This window comes from Mus pahari, chromosome 15 (assembly GCF_900095145.1).
Source record: "Mus pahari chromosome 15, PAHARI_EIJ_v1.1, whole genome shotgun sequence".
Taxonomy (NCBI): Eukaryota; Metazoa; Chordata; class Mammalia; order Rodentia; family Muridae; genus Mus; species Mus pahari.
Genome location: NC_034604.1, coordinates 12,715,330 through 12,739,514, shown reverse-complemented (window position 1 = coordinate 12,739,514; position 24,185 = coordinate 12,715,330). Strand labels below are relative to the sequence as shown.

At 39.9% G+C, this 24,185-nt stretch overlaps 1 protein-coding gene across 2 annotated transcripts in view; it reads left to right on the top strand.

Annotated features, from left to right (window-relative positions):
* The window catches only part of Cdh2 (cadherin 2), a 218,364-nt gene extending 198,550 nt beyond the window's left edge, over positions 1-19,814 (top strand). For both annotated transcript variants that reach the window (XM_021214167.2, XM_029546711.1), the window contains 2 exons: positions 7,604-7,768; positions 18,336-19,814. In XM_021214167.2, the coding sequence (XP_021069826.1) occupies positions 7,604-7,768; positions 18,336-18,542 (372 nt within the window). In that variant the 3' untranslated portion in view covers positions 18,543-19,814. The remainder of the gene's footprint in view (positions 1-7,603; positions 7,769-18,335) is intronic.
* Positions 19,815-24,185: the final 4,371 nt, after the last annotated feature.

The window sequence follows — 24,185 nt, the reverse complement described above, 5'->3', positions numbered from 1 at the left end:
TCTCTCTCTCTCTCTCTCTCTCTCTCTCTCTCTCTCTCTCTCTCTCTCTCTGTCTCTTTCTCTCTCTTTCTTTCTTTCTATTCTTCTTTTAGAATTTTTGAATTTTGAGTGTTAAGGTCTATCCAGAAATATATGTGTATATTCAATTCAAGTCACATATTTATACTATAATGGTGACAACATCTAAGCTAAAGCACTTGATGTCAGAATCCAGTATTGTAAAATCAAATACTAAGTTCCTTTGTTGAAATGTCTGCAGGTGTAAATTCATTTTGAAACTAGAATAGTCTTCCTCGAGATAGTCCAAGGTGACCTAGAGGAGGGAAGGTTTCCATTCTGTCTCACCATCTCCTCAGCAGATACCACTCTTTCTTCAACTGTTTATCTTTCTCCACAGTCTTAACAGTAGCTTACTTTGATCTTACTCTGAGTGGTGACATTTTTTATTTATTTATTTTCTGTAAGAAGTTTCAGGCTGGGGTGAAAATATGGAAGAGAAGACAGGTTTAGTGGCAACACTTACCTCTCAAGACAAAACTTACAGGGGAAGAAGTGATTTATGTCTGTATGCTTATGACCAAATTACAGAGGAAGAATGAGAAATTCCATGTGTCTTAGTTTAGGTTTCCATTTATATGGAGGGACACCATGACCAAGACAACTCTTGTAAAGGGAAACATTTGAGATTGCTTACAATTTTAGAGGTTTAGTCCATTATCAGTATGGCAGGAAGCATGGAAACATCCTGGCGGATGTGGTGATAGAGAAGGAGCTGAGAGTTCTACAGCTTGATTTACATGAAGCCAGAAGGGTGGAGCTTAAACATTGGACCTTAAAGTCCACTCTCCTCAGTGAGGCACTTCCTCTATCAAGGCCACACCCAGTCCAATAAGACCACATCTCCTAATAGTTTCACTTCCCAGGGACCAAGCATATTCAAACCACCACACCATGCAGTTGTAGAAAAATTCATTTTCAAAGTTCAGAAATATCTTTATAAAAGGCATTAGACTAGAAGACAAATAAGGGACAGATAGTCAGCCTGTCATGCTAGAACTTTAGAGGTAGAGTGAGAAAGATCATGATTTCATGGCCTGTGTCAGAAACAAATTAAGAGCAGTGTGGCGCTAGATGAAACCCAATCTCATGCATGCATACGTACATACATACATACATGCTCTATGAAGTCATTAACTATGACTGCGATTCAAGAGAAAGTATTTATTGAGTTCAGTTGAAATAAGTTGTACATTTGCTTTACTTTCCCTGCAAAATATACAAAATTTTACAAAAGGGGACAATTTGTGATAAAATTTCCCGGAAGCCAGTTTCTGTAACAAAACCACGATCAGTACTTTAAACAAGGAAGTGTCAGCTCATTGGATGTTGGCACTGGTTTTCCTCCGTGGACAACAACCACCTTGTTTTGCTGGGGAAGATCAGCTGTGGTGTAATACACATAAAGATTGCATGGGTTGACTGACGGGTCAGCAGTTGCTTGGCGATGTCAAGGGAGCTGAGGGGATGGAGGGAAGCATATTTATTTATTCATTCTCCCTTCCCTTTCCACACTGGTCTGAAGATTTCTTCACCCGTGCCATGGTCATCTTCTCGATTTGGTAATCTCTGTTTTTCACTTTGACGTTTACTTTATTTCTCATGACCACTTAGTCCTAAAACAAACTGTTCAATTTGTCTGTCCATGTGGCCAACGTGAAGTTACTTAGCCCATCCTGAAGCTGCTTTGTTCGCCTGGCCATCCTGAAGACATTTTGTCTGTCTGGCCATTTTGAAGTCACTTTGTCTATCTGTCCATCCATCCTGACACTTTTCCACTGGTAACGGGACTGGCCTATGGTAGTGCAAAATTCTTCACTGGTCAAGTGGTCTGATCATTTCATGGACTTAGAGCAGTGGTTCTCAAACTTCCTAATGGTACAATCCTTTAATACAGTTCCTCATATTTTGGTGACCCCAATAATAAAATATTTTTTATTACTTTATAATTGTTATTCTGCTACTTTTATGAATCATAATGTAAACATTGTACATGTAAATATGCATGTGGAGGCCAGAGAGAAACATCCTGTGGTTTTGAAGATCATTCTCTATGGAGTTTGAGATGAGGACTCTCAGTGAATTAAGAGTTCGCTAATTCAGCTAGACTGACTGCCCAGCATGTCTTACACATCTTCCTGTCTCCACCTCTCAACATTGGGACTACAAGCAACATTGCTATGCCCACTGTTTTATGCAAGTGCTGGGGATAAGAACTCAGGTCCTCTTGCTCACACAGTAACACATTACCTATTAGGAGTTTCCCTTGCCTCGGAGCATTGTTCTTACAGTTAGTCACATTGGCCTGCAACCATAGTGAAGCATGGCCCTTACTGAGCTTCCGGCATCACTGAAATGCAAGCAGTATCACCACTTGGAAGTTCCTGTTTGTTTATATGAGCTGACGTATGGGGATATACCTAATGTGACTTTTCACAGGCCATGGGATGAAGGATGACTTCCTTCTTTTATCTGCTTAGATCCAAAAAACGGTATTTGGCAACCAGTAGGTGCTCACTGGGTCTTTGGAATATGCCCGATGAATTTTCCCATCACTCCGGCATGGGATTTACTTCCGTAAAATATTTGCCTGGAGCCTAGAATTTTATGTATTCTGATGTTTTGCTTCATTTTATTTTATTTTATTATTTTATTAACACAACTAAATGCCTTAAGGTAGATTTGTGCTATTATCATATGAATCAACTATAAATCATCACAAGTTGGTGGAATTTTAACAACAAAAGCCAGAACTAGAGCTTCACTGCTATTAACCTCCCACTAGCTCTCCCAAAGTTAAATCATCCTTAAAGCTTTCTAAATCTTAAGAAAGAAAGAAAGAAAGGTTTAGGTCTTTAATGCAAGTACTAATATTGCACTAATAGCATAAAAGCCCTGATCCACACCTACTTTTAATGAATCTTGCTAATTAACATGAATCTCAAAGATGAGCTGATATATGATTTTGCTTGACTTTCATCTACAAATAAAATTTCTTTGAGAAGTTCACATTGTAAAAGTTGACAGTCATAAGACAAGTGTCAGAGACATTCAGCCTCTGGAGTTTGAGGTCTAAATAAAGATCCCTTGTTGTTTACAGTCTTCATGTGTAAGGCCACGAACCCAAAAGACCTACAGAGAATTCCGGTCTCTGTAATTCTCATTTTACTTCTTAACCTACATGTTGTAATTTTTGTGTTTAAGTAAAGCATGATGGGGTTGTAAAGATATAATTTAGGGTATTCATATAGAGTGAGGTTGTATCAAAATGTCTAAAATTGAACCCTCAGGGCAGGACTTTTGCCATATAACACACAATGACATCAAAAGCAAACCCTGTGCCTTGACCCTAAGACCCTGCCACCAGCTGCTTATAGTGTGCATTTGCCATAGCAGAGGAAGCCGTCACAGGAAACTCTTAAGTCACCCTTTAACCTAGCTTCTAACTTGCTGCAAATCAATGACTTTCTGGTTCTTTTTTATCCCATTATAACTGAGGAACTTTCCAGGTTCCTGTCATCATGGGGAGATAAATCACTCTGTCGGTGTTCTCAGTGATGGGACTAGGGTCCTTTCTCTACTTCCCCATTGTGAATGACTGCCAAGGACTGTAGCATGATCCAAGTCACGTCTCTTGAATCAGCTGTTCTTTTGATAGCTGGCATGAGCATCATCCCTGCAATTATATTTAACACTTATTTCCAACAAACACGTTCTATAGGCCTGGCGAAGGGTGTGTGTGTGTGTGTGTGTGTGTGTGTGTGTATGTGTGTGTGTGTCTGTTTGTGTGTTTGTGTGTGTGTGTGTCTTTGTGTCTAGGTATCTGTTGTGTGTGTGATGTGTGCATCATGTGGTATGTGCACATGTGTGTGTACATGTTCATATGCTGCTGAGATAAATGGCTGATATTGGGTGTCCTGCTCTGTTACTCTGTTCCCTTTGAGACATCTTCTCACCGAACTTGAAGCTATACAGGAAGCCAGCAAGTCTCAGCAATCCTCCTGTCTCTGTCTGCACCCACACCAGTGTTTAGGTGACAGCTTAGGTGTATGAATGTATAAACATTCATACAGCCACCTTTGAATGTTTATATGGGTGCTGGGTATCTGACTACACGCTTGAACGCAAATGTTCTCACCCTCTGTGCCATCTCCTCAACCCTACTCTATGGTTCTTAAGGAAGGAAGTCAGAGCTCTGAAAAGAAGACACCTGCAGATTAATAAGCTGCTGTGTGACTATTTATCTATGCTTTGGTCAGTGATGCTGGCCAGGAAGCAGTGCTGTTGATAGAGTAGCTGTTGTCACCTGCAATATGTCACCCTGTAAGGATGGGAGTGTTGCCCCTCTTTTATAGAGCTTTTACTTTTCTGATCAGAAATGTGTCTAAATGTTGGCAAGTTATCTAAATATATATATATATATATATATATATATATATATATATATATATATATATATATATATATATAGTTATATATTATATAGTTATATATTGAGCTTTGTGACAGGATTTCTCCTTGTAACCCTGGCTGTCCTGGAACTTGTTCAGTAGACCAAGCTGGCCTCAAACTCACAAGGTGTGTGCCATCACTGCCCAGCTAACAAGAATATTCTTAAAATGGTGCTAGCTAGTTGAAATTTGCTTGTATTTGCAACCTGAAGATCCAGTGGACATGGCCAAGAGGTTGGGGTAGAGGGCTCTGTCCAAGGGATGAATATTATGAGCCAGGCTTGTCTTTCAGGCTTACTTCATTTGATATAGAAAGCAAGCCCTTCTCTCCTAGTCAGTGTCCTGTTGCTGTGAAGAGACACTGTGATGATGGCAACTCTTATAAAAGAAAGCATTTAATTGGGGTTGGCTTACAGATTTAGAGGTATAGTCCATTATCAGCATGGTGGGATACATGGTAATGCTGGCAGACATGGTAATGAAGAAAGAGACAAGATCTACACACAGCAGAAAAAGCAAGAGATACTGGGCCTAGCTTGAGCATTTGAAATCCCAAATCCCACCCCAGTGACACACTTCCTCCATGAAGGCCACACCTGCTCATTTGTGTCAGGTAGCCTCCCTCACTAATAGTGCTCCAACATTCACAATCCTGGAGCCTACGATGGACATTCTCATTCAAACCAGCATACCCTCTATATTCTCTTTACTGTCACAATAAAATATCACAAAATACATCCAAGAGTATCGTGGACTATGTCACCTGATAAGAGACAGTCTTTAAACATTAGATTAACCTGTTGCTCTGTACACGAGACTTCCTAATAAAGCAACTTCACACTGAAGGTGGAAGCATTTGTTAACCCTTAATATACTTAGCACTCATTTTCCCTTTTCTAGGACAAGCTTTGTTGCGAGATAGACTTACCCTAGCTTCACTGATCTCTCCTGCATTCACTGGTTGTGTAATTAAACATAGCCTAGGAAACCTCATTTCTTCCTGTGGAAGCACAAACTTTTCTAAATAAAACTCTCTTTATACTTTTTGTAGGCTTTGTCAAGTTACATCACTGTAGGCTTCTAAAGCAACATACAGCTCATACATTCTCTAAGTTTGCAACTGGAACACGTTAGTACTAGATACAACTGCTCTCCCTGGCTCATTATGACTGACTTGAAACAGACCTTCCCATGCCTCTGTTCATGATGTTGATTCTCTCTCCACAAATAGAGGGTGTCTCTCTAGCCTGCATGAGGTTCAAGGCTCAAACTTAAAGTCCAACTAAGTCTTTTACACATTGGTGGTATGCAAAGTTTGTGTCCCTCTCTGGCTTGCCCTTCATCATACACCACATGGCACATTCTAGGTCAAGGTGACTTTTCTACCCACCTACCCCAGGGCCTTATCAAACTTACCCGGCTGTATCAAACTGTAGGTGCATCACTGCGCATAGGGAGTAATGTTGGGATAAGAACTTCTCCACCAGCCTAGTGTTAGCACTGAAAATCAGACGCATCAAAGACAGGTGCCCGTGGCTTTCATTTCCATTCCGAACTACTATTGTGAATTGAGCAAGCCCCTCAGGCTCTGTCAACCGTGACCCGGAAAGACAACAATGAAGCTGGTTAGGAATTAGTGACGGGAGAAATTTCTCATGAAGAAACTAGCAGAGTGGCTGGCACATTGTGGATACTTGAGTCATTCTTGGCTTTCTTATCTTTGTTCAGACCATCTCTGCAGCCCTTCTCTCTTTAAATCCATTCTTGTAACTCTGAGTTGACTCACTGCCGTAGGCTGTGAAAGGAGCCAGGCTGTGGAGTCTAACACATACAAAGTCCAAGTCTGTTTTGTGTCTTAATGGCTCCAGGACCATGGGTGGGTGACTTGGGTTAATTGTAACTCTACATCTTCATATCTTAAATGGGGATGATAAAATGTGTTAGAAAGATTAAATGAGCAGACATATGTACAACACCTAGCACGCTGCCAGACGTAGTAACTGAGTTCTGAATAAATCAGACTCACTGTGAAGATGCTTAGAATGGATTTAAGCTGAGTTTAGACAGAGCAATGCATGCTGAAACAAGATGAATGCTAGAAAGTTGGTATTTTCTGTGAATGTCACTGTTGAACGGTTAAGCATTTTGGTTAAACTCAGCACCAGAATTGTGACAGCAAATGGGTTACGACCCACAAGTTGAGAAGCATTGATGTAGAGGTTTGAAAACTACAGAGTTTGCCCAGACTAGAGTCAGATTCCCTCTCAATATAGAGTTGGTTTCCTTGTGCACTCCTGGCCAGGTGGCTGGTACACTAACTGAGAAAAGCTGTGAGAGCCCAGCCTGTGCCTAGAGTACCATTTTCACAGCTTCACCCTGCCTTTCTGCAAATGCACAGGCTGTTTTTCCAGATCATTCTGCAGGGCTACATGGATAGGAATCCAGACCATCCTGGCCCAGCATGCCCAGATCAAACTGTTTTTCCAAAGGGAAGATGGGAAAGTGTTTTGGTTCTGTGGGCCACAGAGTCCCTGCGGCTTATTCTTGTTTGATATTTTAAGTAACCCTTTGAAAATATGAAGGCCATTCTTAAGGAAAACTAGGGCACAAGTCAGACTATCCCACAGACCATAATTTGTGGATAAGAAACTCAAGACTCTGGAAGGAAGGGAGGGACAGAAGGTTGGGTTTCAGCCTTGACGCCTTCCTTAGAGAGCAGGAAAAAACACCCCATTACTTCTTTTTGATGCTGGAGACATTAATTTGGTTGTTTTGCTTTGGTATTACAGGGCACGCTGTAGTTGGAGTCTTAAGTCCTCTTGTAGCGAGACCCCGTCACACTGTCGCTTCCCATTGGGAGCTGATGAGGAGTGCTTTAAAACAGATGGAGCACAGACTGTAGACATGGAAAACACAGAAGAAAGAGCTGTGTGAAAGAAATATTTAATCATAACATGAAAAACTCCTAGTGGCAACTTTTCCATTATGTTAAATCGCACTCATTTCCATGCACTTCGAGCGTGTGTTTAAAAACAAAGGTTGTAATCTTCCTTCCTCATGCTCATCCCCACGGATTTCTGATTCCCTCCTTGCAGGACTACGACTTGAGCCAGCTGCAGCAACCAGATACTGTGGAGCCTGATGCCATCAAGCCCGTGGGAATCAGACGGCTAGACGAGAGGCCTATCCATGCTGAGCCACAGTACCCAGTCCGATCCGCAGCCCCACACCCTGGGGATATTGGGGACTTCATTAATGAGGTACAGAAAGACTCCCTTTCCTTTTCGGTTTTGCATTTTATTAGTACCTGTTGACTATACACAATGAGTTTCTCCATTATTTTACGTATAACATGTTTTCTTTATTCACTCCCATTGCGTTTCTTGTCCACCCCACTCCTGCTGATTCCCTTTGTCTTCCTCCATAGTCTCCCTCCATATATGTCTTTCTTTGTGGTGACCCAAAGTATTCAGTTAGGGTTACTTACACGAGTGTGGGTGACGGGCTATTTATAAGAGCATTGGCAGCCAACCAGTGTCTACACCGTGAAGAAAATGACTCACTTTCTTGTAGAGCATTTTATCCTATGCTTATAGGTAAAGTTTCTGTGAGCTACACATTTAAACACAGCTATTGAATACAATTCATTAAAATATATAACAGGAGTTGTGTTCTTTGCCCAAATGCTGTGCACTCCAAGATCAACAACACGCTGATCTCTGTGAATCCTAATGTTTGAGGTGGCCACTGCGTGCGGCCTTGATCATGTGCTGGGTGGCCTCTTGTTTTGAAAGCTTCATTGATACCATTAAACAATATATAAATATCACCAATCTACTATAAAGTTTCATATGTACGTAGTAAGCTTTGCGATGGGGACTGCAAGATGGCTTAGTGGGTGAAGGCATTTGCCATCAAGTCTGATGATCTGAGTTTGAGTCCTGCAATCCACATGGTAGAAGGAGAGAACTGACCTTCACAAGGTGCTGTCTCTCCTCCATATGCACACAGTAGCATGTGCATACACATACATACATACATACATACATACATACATACATAAATACACACACACATACATATATACACACACACATAACCACATACAATAAAGAAAGCGTAACAATAACTTACTTAACAAAGTTGTCAAACAGGATTGGAGTATTTCTCAGCATCTCTAACTTCCCATTGCTGTCTGTTCCTAAATGAAAAAGGGCTGCTTTCCAGACATATTTACTTCTGTTAAGTAGGTAGCCGGTTAATTTATAGCAGATGTAGATTAAGACGTTATGGGGAGTTAAAGAAACTGTTAGTATCTCCCCCTGTCTAAAACCTATGGGCTGACCTGCCTTGCTCTTTTTACACACAGACCTGCTTAGAGACAGTTCCAGGAACTTAGGACAGCATTAGATCTTTTCCTTTATGAAGGAGGACCTAAGAGCTTGTATCTGATTTGTTGTGTATTGTTCTAAGAAAATGTTGTTGAGATATTTCCCCCATATTATTGGGTTTTAAGATATAATGAATTTTAGAAATGCAGGTGTAAGAACTGGATTTTCTTGCAATCAAGAGTTTTGATGAGTAGAATTCAAAGCATTAGGTGTTTCTGCATGGTCCTGTGGTGTCAGGTCACTGTGGGAGTCAAGCCCAGCCCTGATACTCTTCTCTTGGGAAACAAAATCAAGCCCCATTATAAGGCTAACCATAATCTTCCTTCTGCCACTCCTCCCCTTCCCCATCTTTTTTTCTTAAACTGCAGACCTCAGGAGATGATTGAAATCTTCCCAAAATATGATCTTTTTGAGCATTCTTGCCCATCCGCCAGGCTTCCTTAGCCATAAGGATCAAATATAAACATCCTGTCTACAAAACTGTCCTTGATATGTCAGGAAAGACCCAATGATGCTTCTCCTGACCCAATGTTCCCCAGCTGCCTGGATGTGACTGGAAATAGTCTATGTGCCATCAGATAGTCGATATTCTCTCTTCCATTCAAGGGTTCGACTGTCAATATTCTCGTCTTTCTCTTGAGTGTATGGGTTCTCTAGAGCAAAGGCTACTTCTTATTCTGTGTGGCTGAGCCATGATGTTCACTGCTTTGTATACAGTAAGTGTGTTTTACCTTAAAATCTTGTCAGTGTGTTGGTGGGGACATCAGTCCATCCATCCTCACTCAAGGATGTTCACTACTGAAGCTATGCTTGACATACAGTGAAAGCCTCTCATGGCAGGTTAGTATTTGGTGTTGCAGGTTTTTCTGCAGTCCCTTGCCAGCCTGAACATTGCAGAGGTTTGGAGGTGGCTTCTACTGTACTTTTTACCCCTGCCTTGTTTTTATTTATTTTTTTTTAAAGATTTATGTTATTTATTATATGTAGGTACACTGTAGCTGTCTTCAGACACCAGAAGAGGGAATCATGTCTTGTTACAGATGGTTGTGAGCCACCATGTGGTTGCTGGGATTTGAACTCAGGACCTCCGGAAAAGCAGTCACTGCTCCATCTCTCCAGTCCCTTGCCCTTGCCTTGTAATTGGATTCTCTCCTTCTAATCTCAAACTCACTTTTGCTTTCTGAAGCCTTGCCAAGCCAGAAAGGGTCGGGGCCACAGCATAGATATAGGTGCTGTCCAGTGTTACCCAGTCCTCCCTGGGTCTTACCCTCCCTTCATTAAACAGACCGTAATTCCATTCAGCCTCCCTCTGAGTTCTTCTGTGGCTGGAGAAATGGGTCATTATTCCTGGGGAGAGTGGATGGCGTAGTGCTAGATACCTTAGTTAATGAATGACGAAGTGAATGGAAGAGTCCCAGTGCTAGTCATTTTCAAAATAGCAGCAAATGCAAGAAACTGAGTATCATCTCAAGATACAGAAATAAGATGAAAGGGAACCACACATGTGCCTAAAAATGTACCGTTGGGGACCAGGAAGCAATTGTAGCTTGCGCAAAGCCCTTGGTTAGAACCCCAGCATCACATAATCGGTGGTGGCACACACCTGTAGTCTCAGCACTCAGCAGTGGCAGGTGACAAATCAGCTTGAGGTCATTCTTGGCTACATAGTGATTTTCAGGTCAACCTTGGATACTGGTCACCTTGTCTCAAAAAAGCCAAAATAATAACAGCAAAATGTTCCTATAATTTGAGGCAGGAGGCAACTCAAAGCAGGTTAAAGTGGCTTAAAACAACAAGAATGGAGTACCAGGGATATGATGGTTGGTTATGTGGACAAAGGAAGGGTGATTAGGACTCCCTGGAAGTTACAAAATTCTCAGAAGCACCATGCAGATTTTTCTATCCCAAGTAACCATTAAGACATGTTCAATATCTTTCATTAACTTGGCAAACAAAAATAAATGTATTTTGAAACATTTGAAGGCACCTGGAAAGAACTCCAGCACCCTTTGTAAAAAACATTGCAAACACAAACAAATTTATTTATCTCCAGGTCTGATTTGATTTAGCAGAGGACCAAATGTTCCGAAGGAAGAATAATACAGCGGTGATTATAATTGGAGCACTTTTATAGATATAAGGAATAGAGAAGCTCATGAGAACCTTTTCTAGCTTGTTTATTTAATAAATGAATGAACGATGCCTTGACTTTCATAAGCAAACTTATTTCTAGTCAAGCAGGTAGAGTAGAGCAAGACACCTGTTTTGGATCTTATTAAGAATTTAATTCTGTTTGCATTTTCAAATGTGACCTTCGAAGGGTGAGAAAATTGAAATAAATTCATTTCATCTCAGTTCCTTAGTAGATATTAGCATACCTCCAGTAACTGTAATAATCTCACATGCCGCTATCTTAGAGGAATCAAAACCACGTGTGCCCTTCTGTTAAGAAACTGACTTCTGATTTATACTGCTTAAAGCATCTGGAAAGATCTTGTAGAATAATTTCTTGTAACTACTGAAGCTTAAACTGCCCCTTTCTCTTGTTAATTGTCCTTTGACTGTCTACTTTGAGATACCTCATTTTGCTCCTAGAGGACTGAGGGGCTTGTTTGAGTTCAATTTCAACTAACCTCACAGCACTGAAACTTTGTACAAGGTCAAGATCCTGAATGTAGTCTCTTGGTTTCCAGTTATCTTATTTGTAAGAAGAGATTACATAGAACCTTCTGTACTGTACTGATTGTACTGAGAACTTAATAAAATGGCTTGTATAGAGTGATGGTGGTTGTACATGCCTCACATCCTACCACTCAGGAGACAGAGGCAGTTGGGTCTCTGACTTTGAAACCAGCCAGGTCTACAGAGTGAGTTCCAGGACAGCCAGGGCCACACAGAGAAACCCTGTCTCAAGAACCAAACACCAGCCACAAATAGATGATGTGTATAAAATTCTTGGCCGAGGATATTAGTCTCTTAATTGTTAGAAATGCAGTCAGGATTATCAAAGACAAATTATTTTGGGGGGGAATAAAAGATTTTCAGTGGTCCTTTAAAAAATAATAAATTTTCTCTTTATAAAATAATCACATCTTAAACAACTTAAATTTCTCATAGAGAGGTTAGTAATGTTAGTTTAGATATGTAATATAAAATGGTATAATGGAAGAGAGAAGCAGAGACAGAAGAATTAGATGCTCCAATTATGTCCACTTTATGTTTTCATTTTATTTATTTATTTATTTATTTATTTATTTATTTATTTATTTATTGGTTGGTTGGTTTTTGAGGCAGGGTCTCTCTCTCTCTGTAGTCCTGGCTATACTGGAGCTGTGTAGACCAGGCTATCCTCAAACTCACAGAGATCCACCTGCCTCTCCCTCCCGAGTACTGGGATGAAAGGCATGCACCACTACATCTGGTCCCAACTCTATTTTAACCTTAGATCCTAAATTTAGATCCTCTAAACAGAGTATTTAGCATGCCAGATGGAACAAAAACAAACAAACAAAACACCAACAAACCCTAAGCCCCAAGCAGTAGGGGAGAGTTACTTTGTAGAAGAGAGGGCAGAACTCAGATACTGTCCTAAAAAGTAGAGTTTAGAAAAGCCTCAGCAGGAAGGGGCCTCATAGCCTGAGGTGATCCAGACAAGGTGATCAGGAGCAATGACGACAGGTATGACTCCTATGACAGGAGAAGAAAAACCCAAGCACAGCATTTTCAGTGAGCAATGTATGAATAAGTGGATGGATGGATGGATGAATGCTGGAAGGGTGGATCAGTGGATGAATCAGGGGATGATTGAGTAGTCAAATGATTGGCCAAATGGGTAGATAAGTTATATTAATCATATGAAAATGTGCAGAGGAGCATTATAATCACATTCAGGTTAGAAGGAATGAATATGCAAATAGAAGCTGCACACAGAGCGCAAGTTTTGAGTTTGGGGAACAGGTACTTCAGTAGCCCCTCAGGTTGAGGACAGTGGAAACAGGCAGGGTGTATGGTCTAGGGTCACTGAGCGTTTCTCTAAAGAGTTTTGATTTTTGTCTTATAGATTACCTAGACATCAGTCAGACCTTGAAAAACCACTACCTCATTCTCCTATCTCTGCTTCCCTCTTCTACTGTTTACTTAAACTTTTAATCAATTTTAGCTTTCTTAAATAAAGGCAATTGATTTTATTTTCAGTAGGTGTCTGTACACCTACTGAAAGCCATCTTTCATACCCCTAGTGAACCTCCCTTATGTATGTAGACCTTAAAAACGCATGCTGAAGGTTTTGCCTGCAAGGGACTGCTAATGTCATCAGCAAGAGACCAACAGTCATCCAAGGGAAGGAGCTGGAGTTCTGAGATGAAAGGAACGGTGGGGCGTCCCTTTGCTCTGCTGCAGGCAGGACATGAGTAGCTGAGGCAAAGCTATGGCACAAAGGCTACAGAAGACGGGTGACAGGAAATCAGTAGCTCCCTTTCTCCTTCCATCCCTCTTCTGTTCCTCTCCGCAGAGTGTCTTTATAGTTCCCGTCAAAGCAAGTCTCCACCCCCAAAGCATAGGGTCCAAGGTCTATAAATACAAGCACAGCAAGAGCTTTCACTCTGCAGAGGACCTGAGGCTGCAGAAAACTGATAAAGGCACCCAGATCAATTTATCTAGGGTTCAAGATCTTCTCTGTGAAAGGTGAACCAAGAAGCCAAGTATACATTTTCTAAGTTGAGTCAAACCTAGAGTAACACACAGTTAGTTTGTAGATTTAGTAACAGTACTTTATACATCAAGGGACATAGTATCCATAGGCAAGAAAAGCGTAAAGGAATGAGGAAGGGATCCACAAGATTCTGCTGCCCTGGGTTTATTCTGCAGTCTCTGACCAAATGGCTAGAACTGACAGCTTTTCAGAGCTTGACTGTGACCCTTTTAGTAAGCACCTCATTCATTCTCTTCTGAAGGGTCCCATTTTATTCTGAAGTACAAACCAATACCATACATGTGGCAGGGGCTTAAAGATCTTGATCTCTGCCTGGAAACATAGCTTACCAAGAATTCTTTCAGGACAGTGGTTTTCGCCTCTTTATAATTACAAACCCAGAGACAGCATACCGTTCCTTACATTGCACAGTTACCTCTCACTAATCATCTTATGGCTTTAAATCCTTTTGAAAAGCAGTGAATACAGACTTAAAACTACTGTGGTCCTCAGAAACTAACTCAGGAGCTGAAATGTATATTTTTCAAAAAGAAAATAATGTTTTGTAAGATTCTGAACCCTGGGTGCGGGAATAGATTACCTCCAGCATTGCAATGATCTTAAAGAGTTGCTGAATTAAATTGTTTAGACATTTGCTGAAGAGTCTTGGAGTCTTCTGACATGCCAGTGAGGATTTGCGGAATGCATCGCTTGAGCACAGAAACATATGTCATCACTTTTCAGTCCCAGAATCCAGATGTACTTGAAGCCCTGCCATCCTGCCACTGACTCTTTTAAGATAGGGTTTTATATATATCACAGATTGGCCTAGAGCCCCTTGGGCCGGCTAGGCAACCATTGCAAGGAAAACCTTCAACATCTCCTCCTGCCACTTCTGCCTGTTGGGTGCTATGGTTACAGGTGGGCACACTAGTTAGAGCAGTGCTGGGGAATCAAGCACAGGGCTTCTTACATGCTGGGCAAACTCTTTACCAACTGTATAACATCATCTGCAACCCAAACTTAATACTTGTTTTCAAGAAGTTCTTCAAACTAGGAATTTATATGAAGCTTTTTTTATTCTTCTTCTGGGGTCTATTTCATAGATAGATCAAAGCTAGATGGTGCTGAACTAAAAGAATCATTTAGTAACTGTATTTGTCATTGCTAAATTTTATAGGAAAAGGGGGAGGAGTGAGGTGATGCTACTAAGTGACTACAAACCCCAGAAGGGCAGTCAGTGAATCTAATTTGTTCATACCCAGGTCTCCAATGCATTTGGGTCCCAGAGCCTCAAGCAATGTGCCTTGCATTGAATAAGCGAAAAGAATGAGGGAGAATTCTTTGGGGGCTGTAGAAACTAATACCTACTCAGCAATGGCTGAACTTCTTCCTCAAGTTCCAAATCCATCAGTGACTCTTTTTTCTTACCCGCATGTGGTTTTTATTGTAAGGTCTATGTAAAAGTAAAACCCATATATGCCACAGACCATCCTCCTAGCTGATGAGAAAAAGGATCGTCTGCATCACTGCAGAACGCTTACAGTGTCCAAGTTTCCTGTTCCTCGCACTGCCTTGGCCACAACCAAGTTCCACAGCAGGGTGGAGCAAGTAGAATGGGTCTCTAGAGAGGCTCTTGTGGCATCATGGGCGTGTGCTCCCCTGGGAATTACTAAGGACAGCAACTGAATCTGCCACATAAAGGAGACAGGGATCCTGAGAACATGTAGGTTGTGGTTCTCAGTCTTAGCAGAATGGCACTGCAGCTTATTCTAAAAATAAGGTAAGGAAAGTCTCGTCCAGAATTATTTTTGTTTTACATATTGAAGTGGTTTACTGAAGTCTTTTTAAATTTTTACTTAACAGCCCTTTCTGGGGTGGAAATAGTATAACATGATATGAGGGAAAGTTATGCTTAATTATACATGGTTAGGATTGTTGGTAAGAAATTCTTGGCAGGGGGAGGGTTGGTAGGCTTTGGCTCTGTTTTTTGATGGGAGTCTAGCAGCTGCTATTTTATTTCTTAAAATAACATGAATTAACTTTTATTTCAAATGTCATTGAAGGAAATTTTTTCTTTAAAGCTAACTATTAAAATATTAACTGGTGCTCACTGAGTTTTTCTGTGGCTAACACGGTTGAACACTTGTACCCAGTATCTCTTTGGGCCTTCAGATAACCTTGTTACAGTCTCACATAAGTAAATACTAGGGACTCAAGGTGAATTCTGTGAGTGTCAAGATGGTGATTCAGATTGTCTGAGGAACATTACAGTGTACTGACGCGGATCTTAACTTTCATGAGTCTTCTTTATCCCTCATCTATAAACTAGAGAACATGCTCATTGAAAAGCAAATTTCATCTGAGTTTATTTTTCTTTTCTGGTTGCTGTGGCAAAATACCCTGAGAGAAGCAGTTCAAGGAAGAATGGGCTTATTCAGGCTCAAAGTTTGCAGGTGTAGCTTATAGCTGTATGGAAAACAAGGGAGCACGGGCTTCAAGTAGTTGGTCTACCACATTCAATCAGCTGAGAGAGGAACACGTGCATGCTACTGTATTCATACAATCCAGAGTCTCTGTTAGGGAATGATGCCACCCATGGTAGACGTGAGGTAGGTGTCCTACCTCAGTTAATGTAATCAAGATAATTTCCACAGAGACATGCCTAGTGTATCATCTTTCAGCTGATTCTAGGATCTGTCAAGTTGACAATGAACTCTAGCCATCACACATATATAAGTTAATATGTACTCAAAAATAAGCATATGGATTGAATACATTGATCTCTCAAGGAAGACAGTCTATGACACATTTCCACACCTTAGATAAAAGGAGACAACAATACGCCCATCAGCCTCTACGGATCCAAAGGTGTAAGAAGACAGTGATTGTTTGAGAAGTGTTATTGTTATGTTGTGGAGTGGAGCTCTAGAATGGAATTGAGAAAATTCCCAAAGGACCTAAGGCTGCTTTTGGAATGCTTTGTGCTATAATTAACCATTAGCTATAGATACTTCAATTACATATTTAAAAGCACCTGTTTCCAGAAATTAAGAATGTAGATGCTAATTGCCTACTTATTTTTGTGTTCTTTATTCTTAAGACTCATGTACATATAATTTCATTTTAAGAGTGACAAAATTCATCCCCCTCCCCAGTATTTATATCACACACAAGTATCAGGTCATGGCTTTTCTTTGGCCTTTGAAAGTTAGAAGTCACTTTTTAATTGACAAAAGTATTTTAAGTTTTCCATTATATATGATCAGTATGCAAGGTAGTGTTTTATATACAAGTATAAATTATGCATTTGGAATATTACTTCCATGCCCCCTTACCCACAACTTTTTCCATCTCTCTTTTCCTATCATACCATAAATGTGTTTAAAACACACACACAGTTTTGTATAAAAGCATGAAATGTAAGAACTCCAACTAACAAAGCACACATTTGTCTTTCTGAGGCTTAATTTGGATCTACTGTGCTATAAACAGCATACTTTATCCTATCTTTTCAAATGGGAACTGCTCACAATATATAAATTAACTCCATACTCTAGGTTCCATTAAAACAGTAGGTGGTTTGATGTGACTGTCTATGTAGTATCACGCCTGACCTGTCATCACTTGTCCTTTGATAGTCTTCCAAAATTAGGTCACTGTCACTTCCTGCATGGATTCAGAGTCTTCCTGCTCATCGAAGATTTTGTTTTTCAATTCCCTGATGCTCACCTAGATTTAGTAGTTCTGGTACTTCTCATTACCTTCCTGGTAAACTACATTCTTTTGGTTTTTGGTTTTGGTTTTTCAAGACAGGGTTTCTCTGTGTAGCCCTGGCTGTCCTGGAACTCACTCTCTACACCAGGCTGGCCTCGAACTCAGAAATCAGCCTGCCTCTGCTTCCCAAGTGCTGGGATTAAAGGCGTGCGCCACCACTGCCCGGCTGGTAAACTACATTCTTAATGGGCAGATGACCAAGGACCACTTGGTTCTGATATATATGTCCTACTCTTTGCTACATATGCAGTTTGTATTTAACTTCTTTTTTTCTCCTCCTCCCCCCCCCTCCCCAGACAGGGTTTCTCTGTATAGCCTTGGCTGTCCTGGCACTTACTTTGTTGATCAGTGCTGGAATTAAGGCATGTACCACCACACCCGGCTCTGTATTTAAGTTCTTAATTGCTAAAATTCCTACCAGGGTCTGTGCCTCACTTGGACCTTTGTGTTTGTTTCATATGCTCTGATCTACTGGTAAATTAAATTCATTAAATCACCCTTTCAAAACTGTTCTTACACGGACTTTTAGTCATGTTTATTCTGTGTTCTACCCAAGTTAAGAATTGTTCATCTTCACGGATTGAATGATTTTGCTGTTTCCAATGTAATTACCATGTTAAAATTTAACTTGCATTTCCATGAGTACATTCTCTTATCCTAGCCAAGGGGCTCCATATAGCATGTGATTTAAGATGCTCTTTTATCAGCTGCAAACAAATGACCCTTTCTTCCGTTTGTCATACATGTTCCCCAACTAGTCGCCAACCTCATCCTATGCCATGGCCGTCCCCAGGATTGTTTCCTTGGAAAAGATAATTGTCTGACTTCAAAGCCCCACTCACCACCGCACCTTTTTTTTTTTTCCCTCTGTTCTGACATTGCTGTGATCTTGCCAGTGGTAATCTATGAACAAGTTGTAGTCTTGCTCTGGGACCCTCTTGTAACTCATTCATGTCTTTCCTAACCCAGGGCCTTAAAGCTGCTGACAACGACCCCACGGCTCCGCCATATGACTCCCTCTTAGTCTTTGACTACGAGGGCAGCGGCTCCACCGCTGGCTCCTTGAGCTCCCTCAACTCCTCCAGTAGCGGCGGGGACCAGGACTATGACTACCTGAATGACTGGGGACCCCGCTTCAAGAAGCTGGCCGACATGTACGGCGGCGGTGACGACTGAACGGCAGGACGGACTTGGCTTTTGGACAAGTATGAACAGTTTCACCTGATATTCCCAAAAAGCATACAGAAGCTAGGCTTTAACTCTGTAGTCCACTAGCACCGTGCTTGCTGGAGGCTTTGGCGTAGGCTGCGAACCAGTTTGAGCTCCCAGGGAATATCAGTGATCCAATACTGTCTGGAAAACACCGAGCTCAGCTACACTTGAATTTTACAGTACAGAAGCACTGGGATTTTATGTGCCTTTTTGTACCTTTTTCAGATTGGAATTAGTTTTCTGTTTAAGGCTTTAATGGTACTGATTTCTGAAACGATAAGGAAAAGACAAAATATTTTGTGGCGGGAGCAGAAAGTTAAATGTGATATGCTTCAACCCACTTTTGTTACAATGCATTTGCTTTTGTTAAGATACAGAATGAAACAACCAGATTAAAAAAATTAACTCATGGAGTGATTTTGTTACCTTTGGGGTGGGGGTGGGGGAATGAGACCACAAGATAGGAAAATGTACATTACTTCTAGTTTTAGACTTTAGATTTTTTTTTTTTCACTAAAATCTTAAAACTTACGCAGCTGGTTGCAGATAAAGGGAGTTTTCATATCACCGATTTGTAGCAAAATTGAATTTTTTCATAAACTAGAATGTTAGACACATTTTGGTCTTAATCCATGTACACTTTTTTATTTTCTGTATTTTTTCCACCTTGCTGTAAAAATGGTGTGTGTACATAATGTTTTATCAGCATAGACTATGGAGGAGTGCAGAGAACTCGGAACATGTGTATGTATTATTTGGACTTTGGATTCAGGTTTTTTGCATGTTAATATCTTTCGTTATGGGTAAAATATTTACAAAACAAAGTGACATTTGATTCAACTGTTGAGCTATAGTTAGAATACTCAATTTTTAATTTTTTTAATTTTTTTTAATTTTTTTTATTTTCTTTTTGTTTGTTTTGTTTTGGGGAGGGATAAAAGTTCTTAGCACAAGTGTTTTACATAATTTGTACCAAAAAAATTACACACACTCACACACAAGAAAAGGCAAGTGAAAGGGGTGGCCTGGTACTGGCAGCACTAGCAAGTGTGTGTTTTTTAAAAACAAAACAAACAAACAAAAAAATAAATAAAAAAGAGGAAAAAGAAAAAAAAAAAAAAAGCTTTTAAACTGGAGAGACTTCTGAAACAGCTTTGCGTCTGTGTTGTGTACCAGAATACAAACACTACACCTCTGACCCCAGCGTTCTGAATAAAAAGCTAATTTTGGATCTGGTGACTGGTTTGAACTTTTTCATTTCTCTTCTGGAGCTGCTCTGAGTGTTGTGGAAGTCCCAAGAGCTAGTCAGTCATTGGGAGCAGCCGCCTGAGTGTGCGCGTCCTCAGCTTACCCTCGGCCCCTTCCTATGGAAACGCCTAGTAAGGCAGCCACGTAGTCCAAACCACTGTCACGTGACAGGTCACCATCGGCACAGAAGAAAAACACCAGTTGTCTTGCCAGTTGTCTTGAAAAGGAACTTAGTGGCAACAGTATAAAAAGGACGTCATAAACTTCACTGAACACCGCACAGTGCAATTGCTAGCTCTTTTGTTTCCACCCAAGCTTGTGGTTTTGCTGAGGTGGGTGGTGGGTGTGGCTTCAGGAGCAGCGATGGACACCTGCTGGTTCTCCTGTACTTCAGGCAAGACTTTCTGTGTCCTTAGGAAAGCATGCTCAGGCTTAGCTCCTGACTCTAGTTCAATTTTTGTTTTAGTGATGTGTGTAGTATGTGCTACAACGAAGAACAGAGAGAGAAAAACAGGCTAAGTTTTATAAAACTGTTTATGTCTCTTACTGTGATTCATAATTGAATTTTTATGAGAATTGAGAGAATACTCACTATTTTTCTATTTGCATTCATAGGCATCACACCATATAGTTATACACTCTGGACTTCAGAAAACACACAACATACCTACCTCTCAATAATTCCATTATTTTCGTCCCAACATAAAGGTTATTGTATATACACAGTGAAATTTGCTTTTCTGTTGACTAACTCAGTGGGCAGTTCTTTCTTGTTACTGCTCTGACCTATAGAGGCTAGGACTCTGGATTTCCATAACAAAAACCTACTAAATTGGAACAGACTTGATTAAAATGGATTCATAGATTTTTGCCCCCATGCTGTTTGTACATTTAAAATGAAAACCGAACTGACTTTCAAATTCAAACATGAAAATTCTATCAAGTAGATATTTTTAAAGGATCTGAGTATAGTAGTACACATCTACAATTCCAGCATTTGGAGGCAAAGGCAAGAGAGGGTCATCCCAAGTTAGAGACCACCTTGCTCTGAAAAGCAAGTTCCAAGCCAGGCAGGGCTATATAGCCAGTGCATGCCTCACACACACACACACACACACACACACACACACACACACACACACACACACACACATTTTCAAAACTTTAATTTTTTTTTCTTTTTTGGTTTTTCGAGACAGGGTTTCTCTGTGTAGCCCTGGCTGTCCTGGAACTCACTCTCTACACCAGGCTGGCCTCGCGAACTCAGAATTTTTACAGATACTTTCCACTGCTATTGTTCCTTTATAAAAGCATTTCTAAAACAAATTTCAGAAAACCAGTAAAGAGTAGATGGTCTCATTTGGCCACAAATGGATTTTCTATCCAACTAGTCATAATTCATGGTTCTTTTTATCCAAACAATTTTATACACATTTGCATATAGATGATTTATATCAATTTATATTCATAAAAATAAGGTTACATATTATATATTTTTCTGTGACTTTCCTGTTTCACTAGGACTATATCTTGGACGCTTTTCCATATTACTATATATGTACTTCTACTTCATCCTTTTTAACTGCTACATAGAATTCCATAATATGGACTTAATAGGGTTTTTTATTGAATCATTTCTTAATTTGTTTCCTTTTTCATGATTAAAAATGATTCCACAGTAAACACTCTTGTGCAAGCCTCTGCATGTGGGAGTATTTTTCCAAATTAGAAGCTTGGAGATGGAATTACATGATTCAAGAAACCAGAGTGAAGTTAATTAAACATGGCTAAAATTATAAATGTTTGGTGTTGCTTCAATGAGCCTTTTAGCTAAAAGAAGCAGCTTTCTAAAACCAGCTCCAGAATGCAAGCTGGTCTAAGCAAGACCTTTTCTCTTTTCTGTGCAAACTACCCATAAAGTCAAGTCCTGTAGTAGCTTCAGGTGTTCTACAAAATGGCTTACATATGTAACATAATAAAGCCGTGAAATTTTTGTATATGAATGTTGTATTCAGACCCTATCCAGAAACACAGTTACCCCAACTGCCTTGGGAACTTGGGTCTACCTGCAGTATGGGCAGGAACCACATGCCTGGAGAGGGAGTCCCCCTAGTAAAGGTCACATACTGAGATAAAAATATGCATGCTATATATTTCAGCAAGGCCTACACATTGCCTAGTTAAAGACAACACAGTTTAAACCATCACAATTGGTCACAAGAATCTACTCCCCCTTACTCGAAGCAGTCTAGATGTTATGCACATTAAAGGTTTGCCTTGAGGGGACTAGTGAGTTGGTTCAGCAAGAAATGGCCTTTGCTTCCAATGCACCTTGAGCCAAATCTGTAGAACCCTTATGTGGAAGAATACTCACTCAACAATCATTCTCTAACCTCTATACATACAGTACGTATGCACATAGTACTACTACTATTACTACTACTACTACTACTACTACTACTAATAATAATAATAATAATAATAATAATAATAATAAAACTTTGCCATTCAGATGGGCACCATGAGGTCCCTCCTGAAGCTCTGTCTCTGTATGTGCAAGGTGTCTGTGTTCTCTCAAGTCTGTTCTCTTTCCCCTATGGACTTTCTTATCATTTTTGCCCCAACTAATAAGAAAATGTTCGTCACATGCTTTTTTTGCTGGTAGTTTGCTAGTCTTCTGAATTGACTGCAGTGGTTTTGTAGCACAGAAATTTTGCATATTTTTTTTAGGATTTGCTCTAATTCAAAAGTAGATCTTTGTGATTTTTCTTTCTCCCAATGACATTTAGCACTTTCCTTCATCTTGATCCATAATGTTGAAAGTCAGCTTCAGAAGAGAATGTCGAATGTAAGGTCTGATGTCCAGTCATTATTTGTTAAACATTTCAACCTTGACTCAGTCATGTGACACGGAATCTTTACCTATACATTTCTCGTGTATATAATGACTTCTTGGTCTTTTATTCTGTTTCACTGGCTCATTGATTTTTCTGCTTGGTGCTGTCATGTCATTTAGATAAGCCATTTCCCATGATGGTCTCATCAATAAAGCTTTTCTATTATTTATTTTTCTACATTTTCCTTGTTCATGAGTTTCAGAAATATTTTGTCGAGTACTGCAACAATTTATATTTCAGCTTTTACTGAGTTGTCATAAATTAATAATGTCACTTCCCATACAGTTCTTCGTATTTTCATACCATAGGGGCTTACTAAACATCTACATTTTGTGCTTTGTTTGGTAATTTTTATTATTAGGAAAGGACTTTCCTTCACACTGCAGTCTCTACTCAACTGCTTCTCTTACAGGTCTCTCTCAAGTTGAGTGACTTTGATCTCTCTGATTTCTGCCTTACGTAACCCTTCTACAAGTTTCTTAATATATTCTGAAAACTCTATTCATTATTCCTAACAGAGAATAATGACAAGACTTATTACATTTTCAAGACTAATAATTGGACCTGCCCCTATACTGTTGTGGTAATAATCATAATTATTGTTCTTTTCTGTAGTTGGAACAATATGCTTCACATTATACTTAACATTTATTATAGATAGTAACTGAGCTTCTGAATGTGCATATTGAATTTTATAAACGGTTTCTTTTGTTACATAGATGACTATTAATGCATTAATTTGCTGAATTATGTTATTACTCTTAGATGCTATAGTCTTGACTCTAACTTTTCCTGGCATGAGCTCAGCCTGTCATGTCTTTCTTTTAATGGACTATTGTGTTTGTCATTATTTTACTAGAGAGTCTCAGAACACACTGTTCTATGCCTCTCTGATTCTCATGATTCTTGCTAAGTTGTAGTCACACATTTATACTAGTCTAAAATAAATAGTTTGGAAAAAATTTTCCTTATGCCCAGAATGTTTTATATAAATAATTTTTATCTTTTCATTAAAAAAATGCTAATCTCCAATTTTACCTTTATTGGGTCAGGTTTTCTCAATGATGATATTTCTGAGTTAGGCTTCTTTTTGACCAATTTTAACAATTTACATTCTTTTACTGCCATACCTGTTTTGCCTAACATAAAAAAGGAAAAAAAAAAAAAACCTGACAGAAAATTGCAGCCTGTATTATCTTTTACCTGTCTGCCCCATTCCTTAAGGTCTGTTGTTTGTTTTGCTTTGTTTTGTTTTGTTTTCTCATTTCTCTTCTCATACTCCTTTGCTTTTCTATTCACTTTAATAGTCCAAGGTTGATTTTACTGGGCTGGTTGTTGCTCCTGCCTATAATCCTAGCACTCAGGAGGCTACATCAGGGGGTTGTCATAAATGTGTCAACATAAATCAGTCTGGCGGTTCCTCAGAAAATTGGACATAGTACTACCAGAGGACCCAACAATA